At 47.4% G+C, this 20073-nt stretch overlaps 1 protein-coding gene across 1 annotated transcript in view; it reads left to right on the top strand.

The window, feature by feature from the left end:
• fbxw4 (F-box and WD repeat domain containing 4) overlaps positions 1-20073 on the top strand; it is a 44123-nt gene that overhangs the window by 403 nt on the left and 23647 nt on the right. The window contains exons 2-5 of the mRNA XM_042337034.1: positions 9976-10071; positions 10543-10728; positions 11187-11319; positions 14360-14454. Of these exons, the coding sequence (XP_042192968.1) occupies positions 9976-10071; positions 10543-10728; positions 11187-11319; positions 14360-14454 (510 nt within the window). The remainder of the gene's footprint in view (positions 1-9975; positions 10072-10542; positions 10729-11186; positions 11320-14359; positions 14455-20073) is intronic.

Raw genomic sequence — 20073 nt, 5'->3', positions numbered from 1 at the left:
CTCTCCCCCCCCCCCCAGGCCTCTCCCCCCCCCCCCCCAGGCCTCTCTCCCCCCCCCCCCAGGCTCTCCCCCCCCCCCAGGCCTCTCCCCCCCCCCAGGCCTCTCTCCCCCAGGCCTCTCCCCCCAGGCCTCCCCCCCCGGCCTCTCCCCCCCCAGGCCTCCCCAGGTGGCTGGGTGCTGCTTGTTTTGGTTCAGGGTCTCTTGTGGTGTGTGTGTGTTGATGATTGGGTGGAGGCAGCTCCAGGTATGATAATAATCCTGGCTTTTGACACGGTGCCTTATCACATCGTTGAGGTATCTCAAAGTGCTTCACAGGGTATTCTGTGACATGGAGCAGCCAATTGCACACAGCGGTGTCTCACAAAAAGTCGTGGATTGAGTGACCATACTTTATTTGGGGAATTGTTGGCCAGGAAACCAGGAAAGAAACTCCCTTCTTTTCGAATAGAGCCGTGGCATCTTTAACACCCACCTGAACATGCAGACGGGACCTCGGTTTAACGTCTCATTTGAAGGACAGCACCTCCGACAATGCAACCCACCCCGTGCTGCAATGGAGCGTCAGCTTAGACTGTGTAATTCCAAAGTCCTGACTTGGGGATTAATACACAAACTTTTAATACAATCAGCAACTCAACAACATTAAATGTCTAATACAAAATGGGCAGATGGTGATGAGAACCCAATTAGTTATTTATGTATATTTTTATAAAATTCCTGTCCAATATTTACATCTAATGCGTGTCTGTGTGCGCAGTATGGATCTGCAAATGTAGTCAAGAGACACGACCCTACGTGAAGAGTTCTATATAAATGCAAGTTGTTGTAATCTGTGCACATTCAGGTCTGTACACAGTCTAATCCATGTATGCAGCATAGATAGCATGCTGCTTAGATCAATTAAATAATCTTTGCACTTCCTATAGTGTTTTATCATCGCTGTCTCAAAGCGCTTCACAGGATTTTACTGTAAAAGTGCAGTGACTGTATTTGTAGGCAATTGTCAAAGTTTCAAAGAGTGTAGACAACAATAAACTACACATCGCCATGAGGTGGCTTCCACCTGAGCCAAGCAGACACCTCCTTAAACCTTCAAAAAGATGCAATGTATACTTGTGTATTTTGCCCACAAAATACAAAGTCACTCCACTTTACAATATATCTTATGAAGCGATTTGAGATGTCTCAACGACCTGATAAGGCACTAAATCAAAAGCAAAAATTATTGTTATATTGTGTATTAAGATTGCACACAAAACTATATTTTCGTAAGACATACATTACATGGTGTGTGTCATGGAATCTTGACCCTCTGTGTTCCATTTGTCTTATTTTTAAATTAATTGTGTGCTCGCAGTGCATTTTAGTCTTCTCCGAAAAGTACTGATTTTTATTTTTGACATTTAGGATGCAATTGTACCACTTGGAGGTTATTTTAAAATAATAATGGAGTGTTCTCCCCCATATTACATTCCCTGTCTATAGCACTGTGTGCAATCTTGTCCAGGATTGTTTACATGGTGTTGTGCAGTCCTCTAGCATAGTGGTTAGGGCACTCGCCTCACAAGCGAGAAGACCCATATTTGATTCCCGGGCAGGGTGAAACCTTAGGTAAGTTTCCTTACACCACACGCCTTTATTTACCAGCAGTAAGTAGGAACCCGGTTGTTAGTCGATTGGCGGATAGTTGTCCGCGGTTAATAATCCATTCAAAAAAAGAAACTAATAATTTGGTCACTCAATCCACGTATGTGGGATACTGCTGTGCACAATTGGCTGTTGCATTTCGCCAACAAAATATACATATATTCACTTTACAGTATATTCTGTGCAGCACTTGAGATGTCTCAACAACGTAATAAGGAGCTATATCAAATGCAAGGATTATTGTGTGGTTGGTGTGCGAAGTGGTATTCAGGGCAGCCAACATCTGGTGATGTCTGCAGCCTCTTGGAAAACTCTTTGTGAGAATTTTGCTGTGTCCTTTAATATATCAACTTTGAAGATGTGAACTTTAAAGAAAAATCTGCTGTTAGCTGTGCTGTGTCCAGATGTTAGTGGTTTCACCAGGACCTGAGTTCCCAGTTCAGGTTGACAATCCAGTGCAGTACTGGGGGAAGCTCTGTATTGCAGGAGCTGCCATCGTTCTGTTGAAGTGCCATCCTGTTGTGTGTCAACCTGGCTCAGAGTTGGCACTCTCGCCTGTGAGTCAGAAGATTGTGGGTTCAAGCCCCCACGTCGGGACTTGGAATCACATAGTTTAAGATGACGCTCCATTGGAGTGCTGGAGGTGTATCATTGTCAGAGATGCTGTCCTTCAGATGAGACATTAAACTGCTCAGACAGATGTTAAAGATCCTGTGAGCTATTTAGTGTTCTGGTCACTCCATGGCTGTTTGTGAGATACCGCTGTGTGTAACTGGCTGCCGCATTCACCCACAAAGTATATAGTCATTCCACTTTACAGTTTATTCTGTGATGCTTTAAGACATCTCGATGATGTGATAAGGTGTTGTATCAAATGCAAGGATTATTATTATTATCCTAATTTTCACATGCATTGCACACAGCAAAATGAGAGCTAATCATGGCTGTAGAGGAAATTAGTTGTATTACAAATTTTATTTGAGATTTTGCTGCTGCCCATAAATATAGTTACTAACAAATGAGGTATTATAAACTATTTTATAATATGCTCTCCGGAATTGGGTACTGTCCCACCGGGGAGAGAGAGAATGAGAGAGAGTGCATTCCATTCCAAACACAGGGGCATTTCCATGTTTAAGTGACACTCATATGTGGAATTTGTCTGGTTTGGAGGTTCTTAAGATGGGTTTCTGTATGTGTCAGACACCCGGCTGACCCCAAAAAACTAATAATTACTGTGAACTTCTTGAGATGTTTCAGTATCCAAGGTGCTATAAAATGCAAATTCTTCTCATGTTTTCCCGAATCACGAGATGTAATCACACTAAAAAAAAGTTGATGGCGGTGGGAAGGTGGGGGTGAGAGAGTGAAGGAGACCAGGAGAAGTGAGAGAGAAAAAGCCCCCAGGCTATAGCAGTAGGGTGGGAAAGTGGAGCAATGGGCATGCCTCTTGTGAAGCAGACAGTGTGTATAACCTGCCTTAGCAGCTCTGTTCAATGCTTATTTACCACATCTAATCATGTTTAAGTGGCCTCCAGCAACAATGCTTTAAACAAAAGCTTATGGGAATTAGCTTGGAGCAGATTGGGGGGAGAAGGTGAGAGGCACTGAACTGTTTTATTGCGTTACGAGGTGTATGTTGCAGAGTTGCCCGAGTAACAGAAATTAATGTTGGTGAGATTGCTATGCAAGGTGCAGCCCCCCACCGCCGAAACACCTTGATCTTTATCGGATATTAACCCTTGCATTGCTGAGTCCCTTGATGGCCTGATGGGGTAAGGCATCCACCCACTATACCAATGAGTCAAAATAAATATTTCAGGCTGAATGTCTCAGATCTGTGAGATGATGCCCCATGTGAAGGTGCTATGTGAACGCAAGGTGGTGTTGGTGCTGCCCGCTGAGTGAGCTTATAATAATAATAATCCTTGCATTTGATATAACGCTTTATAATAGCTTTGAGATGTCTCAAAGCACTTCACAGAATATACTGTAAAGTGAATTGACTGTATTTTGTGGATGAAACATAGCAGCCAATTGCGCACAGCAGCGTCCCACAAACAGTTGTGGATTAAGTGACCAAATTATTATTATTTATCTGGGGAAGACGGGTTTGCAGGGTTATGGGGAGAAGGCTGGTGATTGGGGTTAGTGAAAGTGACGCTCTGTCAAAAAGCCGCACAGACTCAATGGGCCAAATGGTCTCCTTCTGTGCCGTAACATTCTATGAATCTAAGGGATTATTTCGGAAAGCGATCTGGCAATCGACTAACAACCACTAACCACTAAGCTGCAGCGCTCCAGAAATGATCTCTGCCAGGATGAGGAACTGTGGTTGGCGTCACAGCCTGTAGTCTGGTGAGGTGAGGGGAAGGCCTCCTGGCTTTCCTGATCACCTTCATTGACTCCTGCTGGGATGTCCGCACATGTCTGTGTTGATTGAGAACACAGTGAAACTTGTGTGTGATTTCCTCCCCCGAGCTCCCACTGCAGGGCCAGAGAAAACCAGGAAACCCTTCAGAAGAAGTGTTGAATATTATATGAGGAGATATAATGGAAGACAGAGAGGAGGTGTTAATGTTCTGAAGGGGTATAAGAAGGTAAAATGATGACTGGGACGAATGCTCAGGATAGTTATCAGAATGTTCGTTCACCCTCAAAATACACAGTCAATCCACAATATATACTGTGAAGCGCTTTGAGATGTCTCAACGACATGATAAGATGCTGTATCAAATGCAAGGATTATTATTATTAGGGGAGAGAGGTTGGATGGAGTTTCCTGATTCAGAAGACTGTTAGGATGTGAAATTCATTTCCACACATGGCTATTGAGATTGGATCAACAGAGTCATTCGAAGATGAATTGATTAGCAATGTGCGGAAAGAGCTGGAGAATGGGATAAATAGAAAAAAGGCCAAGTTAGGAAAACAGAGAGAGCACCGACCGGAACAGACGTGATGGGTCTAAAGGAATGTCCCGCTTTTGTACTGTGAAAATTCTTACGTTTCTATAAAGAAGCTACACAAGAAGTGGGGATATTTCAGCAACAAAAATTGGTGTGAAATTTGACAGTGCTTTGGGAGGGAGGGTGATTTCAGGAAGGTGGGGGCCTTTTCTCCAGCCCAAATGCAGGCCTGATTTATGGTCTGTTGTGTGATGATGGTCCCATTGTTGGTGAACATGTGTCTTAACATTTGTTTCTGCAGCAAATGGTGGGTGCTGGAGAGCAGCAAGACTCCCGCTCCATTGCCTTGGCACCTTGTGCTGAGCACAGCTCTCCCTCTGTCCTGTATTGCTCTCAAGTGCTAAGTAGCTCATCAAGGGAGGTGTTGTATGGGAGCCAGGACCAGCATAACACACCATTACACAACGTAAAAGGGATCATTACACACCATAAAAGGGTGCAGAGTAGATTCACACAGATGATATCGGAGATGATTCCCAGGTTACAAGTGGTTACTGTGGTTAGCATGCTCACCTCGCAAATGAGAGGACCTGGATTCGATTCCCAGGTGGGGCGAAACCTTAGGCAAAGTTTCCTTACTCCACATGCTTCTGTTTATTAATAATAATAATCCTTGCATTTGATATAGTGTCTCATCACGACGTTGAGACGTCTTGAAGCGCTACACAGAATATACTTTAAAGTGTATTAGCTGTGTATTCTGTGGATTAAAAAAAAGTTTACTTAGTAGTAAGTAGGAACCCGGTTGTGAGTCGATTGGCAGATTGCTTTCCGGAGGCAATCATTCCTCAAAAAACAACAACTTGGATTCATATAGTGCCCTCCACTCTGGACGATGTCTCAGAGCGCTTCACAGTAACGGATCCTGGGCCGAGCCAGGGGGAAGGCATGGACCAGGGTTTCAGCGGCTTTTGGGGAGAGATATTGGCAGAGACGGGCGATGCGTTGGAGGTGGAAGAAAATGGTACTGGTGAGGGACCGGATGTGGGGGAGGAAGGACGATTGGGGGTCGAACCTGACGCCTAGGTTGTGTACGGAGAGTTTTAGGGGGAGTTCGGGTAGGTGGAAGAGGTGAGATTTCAGACATTGATGAGAGCCAAAGAGTATGGCTTCCGTCTTGTCAACATTTAGCTGAAGGAAATTTGCGCTCATTCAGCCCCTGAGGTCTGACAGGCAGCTGACAGAACATCAGGGGACTGGGGGTCGCAATGTGAGGTGGAAAAATAGAGTTGAATGTCGTCCGCATACATGTGGAAGTGTACCCTATGTCTGCGGATGACATCCCCAAGAAGGAGCACATAGATCAGAAAGAGGAGGGGGCCAAGGATGAATCTTTGGGGTATCCCGCAGGTAACCAGGGGAGCGGGAGGAGAAGCCGTTTGTGCAGATGTATTGCTGGCAGTTTGTGAGGTAGGGCTTGAACCAGGCGAGTGCAGTCCCACTGAGATGGATGACGGAGGAAACGCGGTGAAGGAAGATGGAGTGATCGACTGTGTCAAACGCAGCGGAGAGATCCAGGAGGGCAAGGAGGCAGAGGGACCCTGGTCACAGATAGAGAGGATGTCATCTGTGACTTTCACAAGTGCGGTCTCTGTACTGTGGGCGGAAGCCGGACTGGAGGGGTTCGAAGTGGGAGGAGAGTTGTGCGCGGAGTTGATTTGCAACAACGTGTTCTAGGACTTCTGCGAGGAAGGTTTGAAATAGGGCGGTAGTGGCTGGAGTTTGAGGGATCTAGGGAGGGTTTTTTGAGAAGGGGGTGATGACAGCAGTTTTGAGGGGGGCAGAGACTGATCCGGAGGAGAGGGACTGGTTGATGACGTCAGCCAGTAGTGGGCAGAGGAGGGGGAGCTGGGTGACCAGCAGGTTGGTGGGGTGGTGATCGAGGCAGCAGGGGGTGGGTTTCATGGAGGTGATGGAGGGTGAGAGGGAGGAGGGAGAGATGGGGAGGAAGGAATGTAGAATGGGGGTGGTGGTAGGAGTAGATGATGGGGAGGGTGAGAGGGACAGAGAGGGTGGTGGGTGACAAGAGGCAGGCGGATAAGGCTGCCTGGCGGATGTTGTGGATTTTGGATGAAAGTCCATGACTTCCTCGCACTTGGCGTTGGATGTGAAGATTGAGGAGGCCTGAGGGGGGGCACGGAGGAGATAGTGGGTGGTGGAAAACTCTATTTTTGAAGCTCTCTGAGATGCCATCCGGCGTGGAGGGCGCTATATAAATTCAAGTTGTTGTTGAAAAAAGGATTTTAGGATTGTTTTTAGCCTCCAAGATGATGTTGGGAGTAGAAGGCTGTTTTTGCGCATGTCAAAGAATGGCGGTAGCTGTAGAGATGTTGAGCCACAGTTGGCGGTGAACTGTCAGGCCAGTTTTCCACCATCTGCGCTCGAGCAGCCGGGTTTGGCAGTTGAGATGATTGTTGTACCAGGGGGATCGGGTGGTTTTGGAGATGGTCCTGGATTTCAGGGGAACGAGGGAGTTGAAGGTGGAGGAGAGGCGATCACGGAGCAGCTGGACGGCTGCTTCAGGATCTCTGCGGGCGGAAGGCCAGAGGGATAGGATATTTGATGATGTGAGGGCCTTTGTGAGGGTCTCAGGGGGCAGCCTTTTCCATGGGCGGTAGAGAATGGTAGATGGCTTGGTGGAGGAAAGAGGAATGTAAGAAGAGAAGGAGATGAAGTCCGAGATGGCCTTGTCCACGATGCTAAGGTCGGAAATGACAAAAGCATGTGGTCACTCAATCCACGACTGTTTGACCGGCTATCAACCTGTCTGCTCACTATGTTCAGCAGGCCCCGGCCTGCTCCAGGTGTCTTGCCTGATCCGCCCTACCATTGGCAGCAGGGTTTTTAGCCTCTCTGCCCCCACCCTTTGGAACGCCATTCCACAATCCCTTTGCCTTGCTCCCTCTCTTGCCTCCTTCAAGGCACGACTCAAAACCCTCCTTTTCGACCGTGCCTTCAGCCGCCCTCCTACCTCTCTACCCTCCCTCATCCCAACCCTGCCCCCACATGCCCAGGTCCTGATCCCCGACAGTTCAGCGTCTTGGGACGTCCTCTTAACGTGAAAGGCGTTTTACAAATGTAATTTTGTAGTTGTTTATGGGACACTGCTGTGCGCAATTGGTTGCTGTGTTTTGCCCACAAAATATACAGTCAATCCACTTTACGGTATGCTCTGTGAAACGATTTGAGTACGTCCTAAAGTGAAAGGTGCTGTACGAATGTAAATTGCTGTTACTCTAAAGTCATCCTGGAGGCAAACAACAATCCAAAGGTTCTGTTTTCCACCATCCATCACCTCCTCCATGCACTCCCTCAAGCCCCCTCTATCCTCACGTCAAATGCAAAGAGGTCCTAGACTTATTCGCCTCAAAAATTGAAAACATCCGCTTGGCTGCATCATCCTCCCCACCCGCCCATGTCCCCTTCCATCCCACCCAGACCATCCGCAACCCAGACCTTCTCCCTCCGCCACGGCTCCTGCCATTCGCCCTCCTTACATTCCTTTGCCCCAATTTCTCTCTCCCTCTCAACCACAATCGCCCGGATGAAGTTCATCACCTGCTACCTTGATCCCCTCCCCACTCAGCTGCTGATCACTCAACTCCCCCTTCTCTCCCCCGCTGGCCAACACGATCAAGCAGTCTCTCCCCTCAGGCTCTATTCCACTCCCCCTGAAAACCGCTGTCATCACACACCTCCTCAAAAAACCCACCCTCGATCCCTCTATCTCTCACACTACCATCCCATCTCCAACCTATCCTTCCTTGCCAAAGTCCTGAAATGCACGGTTGCAGGTCAACGTCGGTCACACCTTTCCCTTCACTCCCTCCTCGAGCCCCTGCAGTCTGGTTTTCACCCTGACTGCCCACAGCACAGAGACAGCGCTTGTCAAAGTCACAAACAATGTCCTCTCTACCAGTGATCAGGGCTTCCTCTACCTCCTCGTCCTCCTGGATCTCTCTGCTGTGTTCGACACAGTCGACCACGCCATCCTCCTCCATCGGCTCTCCTCCCTCATCCACCTTAGTGGGACCGCACTTACATGGTTTGAGTCCTACTTAACCAACTGCCTCCATTTCATTTCAGAAAATGGTTTCTCCTCCCTCTCCTGCCCGATCACCTGCGGGATACCCCAGGGCTTCATCCTTGGCCTCTTCTTTTCCTTATCTATTTACTCCCTCTGAGCGATGTCATCCACAGACACGGGGTAAACTTCTGCATGTATGTGGATGACACACAAATCTACTTTGTCTCCTCCAGCACCAACTCCAGGTCCGCAATGTTCTATCAGCTCGTCTGGCAGACATTAAGGCCTGGTTGAGTGTAAACTTCATGCAGCTGAATATGGACAGGATGGAAGCCATACTCCTTGGCTCCCGTCAACGTCTTCACTCTTGCGGATCTGAACTCCTCTGACTCACTGAACCAGTGAACAACCTTGGCGTTCGGTTCGACCCCCACCTGTCCTTCCTCACCCACATTCGGTCCCTGACCAGGACTGCCTTCTTACACCACCACCACCACATTGTCCGCCTCCGACCCTACCTTACCCCAAATGCAGCTGAAACCCTCGTGCATGTGTTTGTCACCTCCTGCTTGGATTACTCCAACGCACTCCTCGCTGGTCTCCCCAGCTCTACCATTCACAAGATCAGCTCATTCAGAACTCTGCCGCCGCATACTGACCAAACTCCGTCTCCACATCTCATCAGTTCTGGCCCCGGCTCCACTGTCTCCCCATCACCGAACCGATCGACATCAAGATCCTCTCACTTGTGTCCAATCCCTTCACTGTCTGGCACCTCCCTCCCTCTCCAACCCCCTCACTCCCCACCCAGTGCCTCCGCTCGACTGGCACCGGCTCCTGCTCATCACTCGCACCCTCTGCCCCACCATCGGAGGTCGTGCTTTCAGTCACTACACCCCAAAACTCTGGAACACTCTCCCTCAATCCCTCCGCCTTGCCCCCTCTCTTTTCTCTTTCAAGTTCCGCCTGAAAACGTGTCTGTTCGACTGTGCTTACAGCTATCTCCCCCTCCCTCCAGCTCGGAGTCAGGCTCCGCCATTGTTAAGCGCTCTGAGATGCTACCCTGCATGGAGTGCACTATATAAGTGCAAGTTGTTGTTGTTAGTACTACACTGTGTGATCTATAATTCACATCAATGTCTTTTTTTGGTCAGCCGGGTGTCTGACATATGCGGAAACCCATCACTGTGCTTAAGAGTCTCCAATCCAAGCTGAGAATTCCATCAGTGTCTGTCCTATGTCAGTGCTCTATGACTGGTTTTCTGAAAAGGCTTCTACGAATCCATTGATCCTATGATCTGTAACTCTCTCTCCTGTTCCTTTCGGGCTCAGGGCTCCCCGAATTCCTCTGAAAGAGAGGATAAAGGTCTCCCAGAACTGGAAGCGAGGCCGGTGCCGCAGAGAAGTGCTGCTGAAGTGGAAATACAAGTAAGCGTTTCATCTCCATTCTCCTGACTCTTCAATCACAGTGCTGGGTAATGCAGGACTTTAGACCCAGTGTTAATATCCAACATTTCAGGTCAGCTACGGTACGAGTTAGAGACACAACACCGTACAAAGCTCCCTCTACACCCACTATATACAGCACTCAGATAAGCTATACAAGGGTTATGCACACACTGTACAAAGCTCTCTACACCACACTGTATACACAGCCCAGTTCAGTCAAAGCATTGGTTAGATACAAAGTAAAGCTACACAGCACTATACTGGGTTAGGTAGGTGGATTAACCTTAGGCGAGATTCAGTGTATAATACAGTGTGTTGGCTGAGAATGGGCAGAGCAGAGGGATTTTAATGTTTGTATGAGTTGTTTGTGAGTGTGACAGTGTGGCTGTTTGTCCACGTGCAGTTATGCTGTTGCCTAGAGTTGATTGAAATGGTTTTATTTCTCCTCAGCCTTTTGCCGTGGTTAGAGTTGAACGATTGCTCACTGTATCTCTCCCATGCGGCTGATATCCGTGCGTACCGGTTACCTACAGCTTCCGGCACCTTCCAGCGACGGCCTCTCTCTGTGTACTCCGGTCATCAGGATGACGTGTGCCGCTTTGTCCTCAATCAGTCACTTGTCATCAGTGGAGGAGGGTGAGTGTGTGTGTGTGTGTAGACTGCTCCTGGGTGTACACATACCAGGTGTAAGGGAATACTCTGCTCCTCTCTGATGCAATACGGCTTGTCTGTGTACAACACACACTGGGTAACGGAGCAAGTCAAGCACAAGGATTATCCTGAAGTTGTAGACTGTGGAATCTGTGTGCTTTCCCTGTCAGTAATGAGGGAACTCACTATTAGGTCACTTTCAGATGTTTTCTTAATAACTGGGACCTTGGTGTAGGTCACTTAATTCACGACTGTTTGTGCGCAATTGGTTGCTGCATTTTGCGCTAAAAGTATACAGTCAATTCACTTTACAGTATATTCTATGAAACACTTTGCGACATCTCGAAGATGTGATAAGGCACTTTATCAAATGCAAGATTTATTATTATTATAACAGGGCTGCACTTTATACAATGAACCAAAGTGTGCATTCCACTTCTCAGAGATGGAAAGATTATCGTCCATGACACGTGCAGCTCCTTCTACACTGAGCGACCAGCACATAACCAGGAGGTCAACTGTATTGACAGCCGAGAGCACATCATCATCAGCGGCTCAAGGGACAGGACGGCCAGGGTGAGTATGGTGAGGGTGAGGGTGTGAGGAGGAATCGGCTCCTAATCTGCTCCCTATCAGAGTGGCATTTACGGTATCTCACCGGGCAGGTATTTATAACCGCACAGGGAGAGATGATGAAGTCTTGGAATGCAAATCATGCACACATTGTTGTCCATTATGTGCCATGTGCAAATGGTGTGTAAAGGGGTATGTGTTGATGTGTAACGTTGCATAAATTGTGTATTGTGCACCTTGTGTTAATCAACTGTAAATCGGTGTGTATCCGCTGTATACCTGGGCCAGGTGTATTCTGAATTGTATATTGTGTGCTGTGTGTAAACCAGATGTGAGAGGTAAGGAGGTAAATGTGTCTGAGTAGAGTGTCTGAGGATAGACAGCTTGCAAAAGGTGATGGAAAATATTCAGTGAAATCCCCCCCTCCCTTCTCTCTCTTCCCTCCCTCCCGCCGTAAGAGCTGATAACATGAGAATGTGCTGCGTGCCTACTTGCTAGGGAATGGGGGATCGCGATGAAAGGATGTGTTTGACAGAAGAGAGGATTAAATTATGTGTAGAGGTCAGAGAGGGAGTACAGGGTGTGGAATAACCAACTCACGCTCATTAACCCTTTCATCAGCAAACAATTTGACTGTTCGACAGACGTACATCGGCTCCGTTGGCAAAAGTGCTGTTTAGTGTGAAATCACCCGCAGCAAAGGTTCCAGCGCTGGTCTCTGCCTGAGCTCAACAATCTCAGCCAAGGTGGTGGGAGTAGATACAGTGGATCTCCTGTGGAGTCCTGTAGCTCAGTGGTTAGAGCACTCGCTTCGCAAGCGAGAGACCTGAGTTCAATTCCAGACAGGGCGAAACCTTGGGCAAGTTTCCTTACCCCACACACCTAATAATAATCCCTCCAAAAAAAACAATAATAAATTGGTCATTTTCAATCTACGACTGTTTGTGGGACATTGCTGTGCGCAATTGGCTGCTGCGTTCGCCCACAAATATATACAGTCAATTCACTTTACAGTGTGTTCTGCGAAGCACTTTGGGACGTCCTTCTGACGTGAAAAGCGCTATATCAAATGCAAGGATTATTATATTATCTCAACATTGAGCTTTGAAGGAAAAAAATCGACCAGTGACCCTCCTCCGATCACTCTCCACTGATCCTGCTGACAAACGGGAGGATGGTTGAGGGCAGGATCAGAGTTGGTTGGGATGGCTATCAGCCTGTCCATTGCCACAAATCCTGATAGCGCTGGCTCACTCGCTCTCCAGTTTAGCGTGGACGTGGAGCCCAGCGTGAGTCTATGCCTTCAGGAGAGGAAAGGAGCAGAGAAAAAATATTTGACGGCCATAATACAACACAATACAATTTGCACTTCCATACTTCGTGAGGATGTCTTGAAACACATGAAATGCCAACTGGGAGGGCACCCAAGATGGGCTGGGGAAAGGGGGAAGATAACCGAAAGCACAGTCAAAGAGAAATTATGTTTTGTGACTGGCCTTGAAGGGGGGGGGAACAATAGGTTTAATAATAATCCTTGCATTTGATATAGCGCTTTATCACAGAATATACTGAAAATTGAATTAACTGTTTATTTTGTGGGCAAATTGTGCAGAGTAGTTCACACAAACAGTCGTGGTTTTTTTTCTAATGGATTATTACCTTCCGAAAAACAATCCGCCAATCGACTAACAACCAGGTTCCTACTTACTGCTAGGTAAACAGGCGTGTGTGTGTAATAAGCAAACTTGCCTAAGGTTTCACAAATTGAATCCAGGTCCTCTCCCTTGCGAGGCGAGTTCTCTAACCACTAAAAAGCTACATCAAGTGAAAAACAAAAAGCAAGTGAAACAGATGTTTAAAAAAGGAAAAATCTGAAAAGGTGTGAGGAGCGGTGGAGACTAAATGGGGGCTCTGAGAGCGCTGGCACATGTCCTGCACTGTAACATTTTATAATTCTAAATCACTTTTGAAAACAAAAAAAAACCTTTCCTCCATAACACTTTATCCTTAAAATCAGATTCTTCTGCAGAGTATGATTGTAACAGCAAGGGTGGGTGGATGGGTAGGGGTGTACATAAATATTTCCCGGTTTGCCATTTGAGACATTAATTTGGCTATTGGAATGAACCTGGTGGAATGTTAATTGTGTTGCAAAGCAGCCTGTGATAATGGAAGCCTGGCAGCCAGTGAACAGATAGCAGGACCTGTGCTAATGATCTTTTGGACACAGTGAAGGAAGATGGTTTGGGATGTCCATGTCTAGTGAAGCGTGAGAGACACCTTGAGGAGAGCTGCAATGATAGATTTGCGATTGTGCTTGTTCCAATCCACAACTCCTTTGTTAAACCTGTACACAATACTCATTCGGAGACCCAGCAAACTGCTCATTGCCAAAGCTTTGAGTTGGCCCTCCTGCCTCACTTACGGCATCAGTTTTAGATCAACATCAAAACATACATAGGGTGGTCTGATATGTGGAGGATTTTCTTACTTACACACAGCGTTCTGAAGGCAAGCGGTGCCTGACCAAAACACTGGTTTAAGTGAAATCCATAGTGGCTTTCAGAGAGCTTTTGGATAGTGTGTGTGTGTCTCTCTCTCTCTCTGTGCGCACCAGAATGTGAATGGGAGGATGAGGGGGGGAATAGAAGTGATTGGGACTAAATGAAGATGATTTTCAGAGCGCTGACACAGGCTTGATGGGCCGAATGGTTTCATTCTGTGCTGTAAATTCTATACCTTTCACTCTTACAGAGGAGGATGACTTAACAAAAGCTTGGTGGAGGAAGGGGTGGGGCAGGGGCCAGATATCTGGATATCCTTACTCTTTTCTCATTCCAGAGTTCTGTCCTCTGCTTCTCTTCACAGTGTCTGTGTTAGGGAGGTCTCCTCTGACAGCCTAGCATGTACACTACTGGAGCATCTGAGAGGATTGTTAGCAGATTGTTTAACTGACATGTTGGATCTGACTTTGGGATTAACCAAACAATTTGTGACTAAGGAAAGTTCTGGGAGCAATGTAACGCTTCCCTTTGTCCCTCAGGTTTGGCCACTCTTTTCCAACGGCGTGGGCGACTGTCTGCACACAATAAACACCCAAGATCGCGTCTGGTCCATCGCCATTAATCCTGACCTGAGGTAACGTGGGAGTGTGCAGTGGCCTGGCCAGATAATGTCACTCACTCGCTCACTCACTCGCTGACACTCACTCGCTCGCCGACACTCGCTCTCTGACGCTCGCTCGCCAACGCTCGCTCGCCAACGCTCGCTCGCCGACACTCACTTGCTGACACTCCCTCAATCCCTGACCCGCTCGTTCCCCGACCCTCTCGCTGGCTCGCTCCCCGGCCTCCGCCCGCCGCCTCCCTGCCCTCCGCCCGCCCCCTTCCTGGCCTCCGCCCGCCCCCTCCCCGTCACTGTCACTCACTCACTGTCAATCACACTCACTGTCAATCACATGTGGGGAGTGAGGGTTGGACACAGAGTCTGTTTTTATGAAAGCTCCTCAGTTGCCCCAGGCCCTTGGCCTCCCTCAGCCACACTTTCCATTCCACAGTTTCTCTGTCAAAACATTTAAACAGTGCTTTCATACAACAACATCATCTTGAATTTTTATAGCGCCTTCCATGGCGGACGGTGGCTCAGAGCGCTTCACAGTAATGGATCCCGGGGCCGAGCCAGGGGGAGGGGGAGGAAGGGGACCAAAGGCACGGTCGAAAAGAAAGGTCTTCAGCAGAGACCTGAAAATAGGAAGAGAGGGGATGAGGCGAAGGGAATGAGGAAGGGAGTTCCAGAGCCTCGGGGCATAGTGGCTGAAGGCACAGCCGCCGAGGGTGGAACGAAGGACTTGGGGGACAAGGAGGAGGCCACACCCGGTGGAACCACTTGTTCCTTGTGAAAGAACCTGGGTTCGATTCCCAGGCAAGACAAAAGCTTAGGCAAGTTTTCTTATTCCACATGCCTCTGTTTACCAACTGTAAGTAGGAACTTGGTTGTTAGTTGATTAGCGGATCGCTTTCCAGGAGTAATAATCGCTTCAAACAAAATAAATAATAATGTGGTCACTCAATCCACGATCGTTTGTGGGGACATCGCTGTATGCAATTGGCTGCCGCGTCTCGCCCACAAAAAAGTGACAAGTCACATTATAGTGTATTCTATGAATTGCTTTGAGACGTCTCAACGACATGAGAAGGCGCTCATCAAATGCAAGGATTATTACAACAAAAACAACTTACATTTATATAGCCAAATTACCCTCATGCAGGATAGCGTCCCAGAGCGTTTAATTATTATTATTATTATTGTGCTGTGAACGAATGGGGTTTTTGAAGGGAGCTGGCGAGTTTGAAGCAGTCACCCATTTAATTAGACACGGCGCCACTTTTTCCTCCTTCTGAATCTCTCCCCTCCCCGTCCGTCTTTCCTCCTTGCCACGCAAACCCAGTATCAGAAGCGATTAAACAGGTCATTAATTCTTCAATAATGATTGTTGATATATTAGAGGCCGGCAAAGCAGATCTGTCAGATAATGGACAGCTTTCCACTCCAGCACCATGGCACAGCGGGTTAATTGAAGTTCTCCCTGGATAATGGTGTCAAGGTGTAGGTTAAAGTTTTTTCCCCAAAACGCTAACGTTAATTCATGTGTGATCTAAGTGAACAACCTGGTCTTAAAACAGAGTCCGGATCGCAGCCCTGGGAGGAAATGATCTGGATTTAATGGGGGCTAACGCTGATTGGTTTCATTTATAAAATGAGTTTCATTTGAACTTAAAGTATAAAGAAAATCATCAACCAATGTACAGTGACACAGGGCGATGATGGCCGGCAGGCGTGAATGAGTCTGACCGTGTGAGGGAGCTGGGGTAACACCAGGAGAGACAGTCAGTGACACAGGGCGCTGCTGAGGGAGAGATCAAGCCTGACAGTGTGAGGGAGCTGGAGGAAGGGCATTAGAGGTGCAGTGGTTACTGTAGTGGATGCTTCATTCCAAACTTGGTGCAGCTGGCAGCACTCTCTCCTGGGCTCAGAGGGTTGCATACAGTATTGTGAGCACTGCTGTCCCTCTCCCTACCTATGGCTGTATGACTCACTGACACTGGCTGTTGAGCCTCACACATGAAGAGCTGATGAATAAACTGAGTGGCCACCAGTGGGGTCCCGGGGGCCATTGAGAAACAGTGCCCTAGTACGCGAGCAAAGCAGTTCAGTTCCCATCGCCGAGCAGACAAAGTAGTGGAACTTTAGGGATATAATAAAATAGCTGGAGTTGAGAGTAATGCAACAGGGTAACTTGGAGTAACAGCAGCTTGCATTTCTACGGTGCCCTTCACCAGGCTAGGGTCTCGGGGTACTGAAATAGGTAACGGTGGCACAGACAGGGTGGGCTGAACAGCCTGCACTGCTGGCGTCTGGTTCTGTGTGTGCAACTCCCATGGGGGCTGAGTGAGAAGGTTGCTCTCTCTACACCGCGTGCTGGACGCTGAGCTGAACTGTGCTGCCTGGACCTCAGAGCCCTGACCTGCAGCTCCCGTTGTATTACAGGTTTTTGTGAGTAGAGTTAGAGAGTGAACTGAACATACCTCAGGCATGTCTTCAAATTCAACACAATGTTTCATTCCCCCCCACCCCACACACACACTCCGCACGCACACTAAACAGTCAGGGATCAGGACCCGAGAGTGTGGGGGTTGGGACGAGGGAGGGCTGAAGGCACAGTTAAAAAGGAGGGTCTTGAGTCGTGCCTTGAAGGAGGCAAGAGAGGGAGTGAGGCGAAGGGATTGTGGGATGGAATTCCAAAGAGTGGGGGCAGAGAGGCTGAAAGCCCAGCCGCTGATGGTAGGGTGGGTTGAGCGGGAGACATGGAGCATGCCAGAGCCTGCTGAGCTTGATCGCATTGATCCCAGCAGTGAGTTACAGACTCGATTCTAATGGTGGGGTTCGGGTGATTCATACATAGAATAAGAGATCCTGGGAGTGCAGTACAGGTTGGTCTCATTGAGAGGCTTAATGTAGAATTACAAAATAATAATCCTGCATTTGGTATAGCGCCTTATCACATCTTTGCGACGTCTCAAAGCGCTTCACAGAATATACTGTAAAGTGAATTGACTATATTTTGTGGGTGAAAGCCTGTAGCTGATTGCGCACAGCAGCGTCCCACAAACAGTCGGGGATTGAAGTGACCAAAATTATTATTTATTTTTTGAAGGGATTGTTCACCACCCCCTCCCAGAAAACGATCTGCTAATTGACTAACAACTGCTTTTTAATTACTAATTACTGCTAGGTAAAGCGAGGGGTTTTGAGTAAGGAAACCTGCCCAAAGTTTTACAGTGCCCCTGAATCGAACCCAAGTCTTTTCACTTTTGAGACGAGTGCTCTAACCACTACACTCAGGACTCTACAGGAATGATTGAGTTAAGATTCCTATTCAAGTTATCAATAATCAATCGTCAGGAAAACCAATATCTTTGTTTAGAAGCAGTCGCTTCTGAGTTGATCAGTGAATATTTTTTAAATTATTAAAAAAAGTTTTCATAATCTATTAAAATCATGTGGTGCTTTCTCCTTTAAGAGTCAGCTGAGAAATAAAAGGGAAAGTTCAAAGATAACTTACCAGTGGTAGACACTGCGTGTCATGGGGGCAGCCTTTCAGCTGAGACAATGGGTCGGTGAAGGGTTAAGAGGGAAATTAGAAGGTTTGAAGGTTTTGCTCGGGAAGGGGCAGAGGTTAAAAAATGTCCCTTTGTTCCCGGCCTAATTCAGAGGAACATGTTCTACAAACAAGTGGTACAGACCCACGGCTTTTGTTACTAATAATAATCCTTGCATTTGATACAGCGCCCTGTAATGTCACAACGTCTCACAGCGCTTCACAGCCAATTGCTGTCAGGTGTAGTGACTATGTTTTTGTCGGCAGCCAATTTTTGCACAGCGAGATGCCACAAACAGCAATGAAGTGAATGGTCATTTATCTGGGGGATTGTTGGCCAGCACATTGGGAGAGAGAAACTCCCTTCTCTTTTCTATGTTAACTTTCTCCACACACCTCTGTTTACCTAGCAATAAGTAGGAACTCAGTTGTTAGTTGATTGGTCGATCACTTTCTAGGTGGAATAATTCCCCCCATCACTAAATAAGTCAATAAAATTGGTTGTTCACTTCATGGATGTGTGTGGGACGCTGCTGTGCGCAACTGGCTGTAGCGTTTCATCCACAAGTATATCCTGTGAAGCTCTTTGAGACGTATCAACGATGTGATAAGGTGCGATATCAAATGCAAGGATTATTGTTATATTAAACTTCAACCGAGACAGAGGTCTGCCACCTGATATCTCTCCACACACCCACTACGCCATTGACTCCCATCCTTGCCAGGCTGCTTTGGCTCACAGTCCCTGATAGAGTGTTGGGTTTAAGATTTTGGTCTTCAAATCCATCCACAACCTCCCCACCCTACCTGTGCAGTACACTACAATACAATTTACATTTATGCAGCACCATTCACATTGGGAGTACATCCCATGGCATTTAAATTTTCTCCAGCGCTACATTCCAGCCCGTCCCTCCGCGCTCTTGACTGATATATTGCTCACTCCTCACTCCCTCTGCTCCACTATCAGTGGTTGAGTCTTCATCCACCATGACCCTGTCCTCTGGAACTCTCTCCTAAAACTTGGCTACAGTGTTGCCCACAAAGCGCAGTCACCACGTTTTACAGTATATACTGTGAAGCACTTTGGGACGGCCTCCCAACGTGAAAGCCGTTGTATGAAAAGTAGGAGTTAGTATTATAAAACCTCTACTTTTCCCTGCCTTCAACACCTCCTAAAACGATATGTTCTAAATCTTTCATTTCTTACTCTATCCACACTGCAATGGGAATTTCCCCCGGCGTCCTAGCCAACAACTCCCCAAAATTTATAAAGTTGTCACTTTTTTGTGGCTGTTTGTGGAATGTTGCTATCTGCAAATTGGCTAAAAAGTCAGTACACTTTACACTGTGGAGTCCTGTAGCACTCACCTCGCAAGCGATAGGACGTGGGTTTGATTCCCGGTCGGGGCAAGAGCTTAGGCAAGTTACTCCACGCGTCTCTGTTTACCTAGTAGTAAGTAAGAACCTGGTTGTTAGTCAATTGATGGATCGCTTTCTAGGAGTAAGAATCCCTCCAAAAAGAAATAAAAAAATTGGTTTACTCAATGCACAACTGTTTGTGGGACACTGCTGTGTGCAATTCATTGCCTCGTTTTACCCACAAAATACACAGTGACTCCACTTTATAATATATTCTGTGAAGTGCTTTGAGACATCTCAACAACGTGATAAAAGTGCTGTGCCAGATGTAAGTATTATTATTACCATTATCCTGTGAAGAACCGAGGAATGGGCAAGTGTGGCTGGTGATTAGGGTGCTGTGCGGGGGAGAGAGAGGTAGATGAGGGAGAGCTAGACCAGAAGGGAGATGCCAGTAACTTTTTTTAAAAAAAGCCTCTGAACATCAAAGTGGTTAGTATTTCTTCTCCCCCCCCCCCCCCAGAGGAGTGGGGGGGAGGGGGATGGGAGCCGTGAAACAGATGAAAAATGACCAAAAGAGCGTCCCTGCTGTGATATTATGCCGGGGAAGGTACACGTTGTGGGATAGTGGCAGTCAAGTGTTCAGCCTTTTCATCAAGTAGATGAAAAAACGCAGTGACACTTCAATCTGAATGTCTCATTGTTTCTCCGTTGAGAAGCACTTTTTTTCAGGACCT

This window comes from Callorhinchus milii, unplaced genomic scaffold (genome assembly GCF_018977255.1).
Source record: "Callorhinchus milii isolate IMCB2004 unplaced genomic scaffold, IMCB_Cmil_1.0 Scaffold7, whole genome shotgun sequence".
Classification (NCBI taxonomy): domain Eukaryota; kingdom Metazoa; phylum Chordata; class Chondrichthyes; order Chimaeriformes; family Callorhinchidae; genus Callorhinchus; species Callorhinchus milii.
Note: the sequence above shows the minus strand (reverse complement) of the source record. Positions and strands in the feature narration are given on the sequence as shown.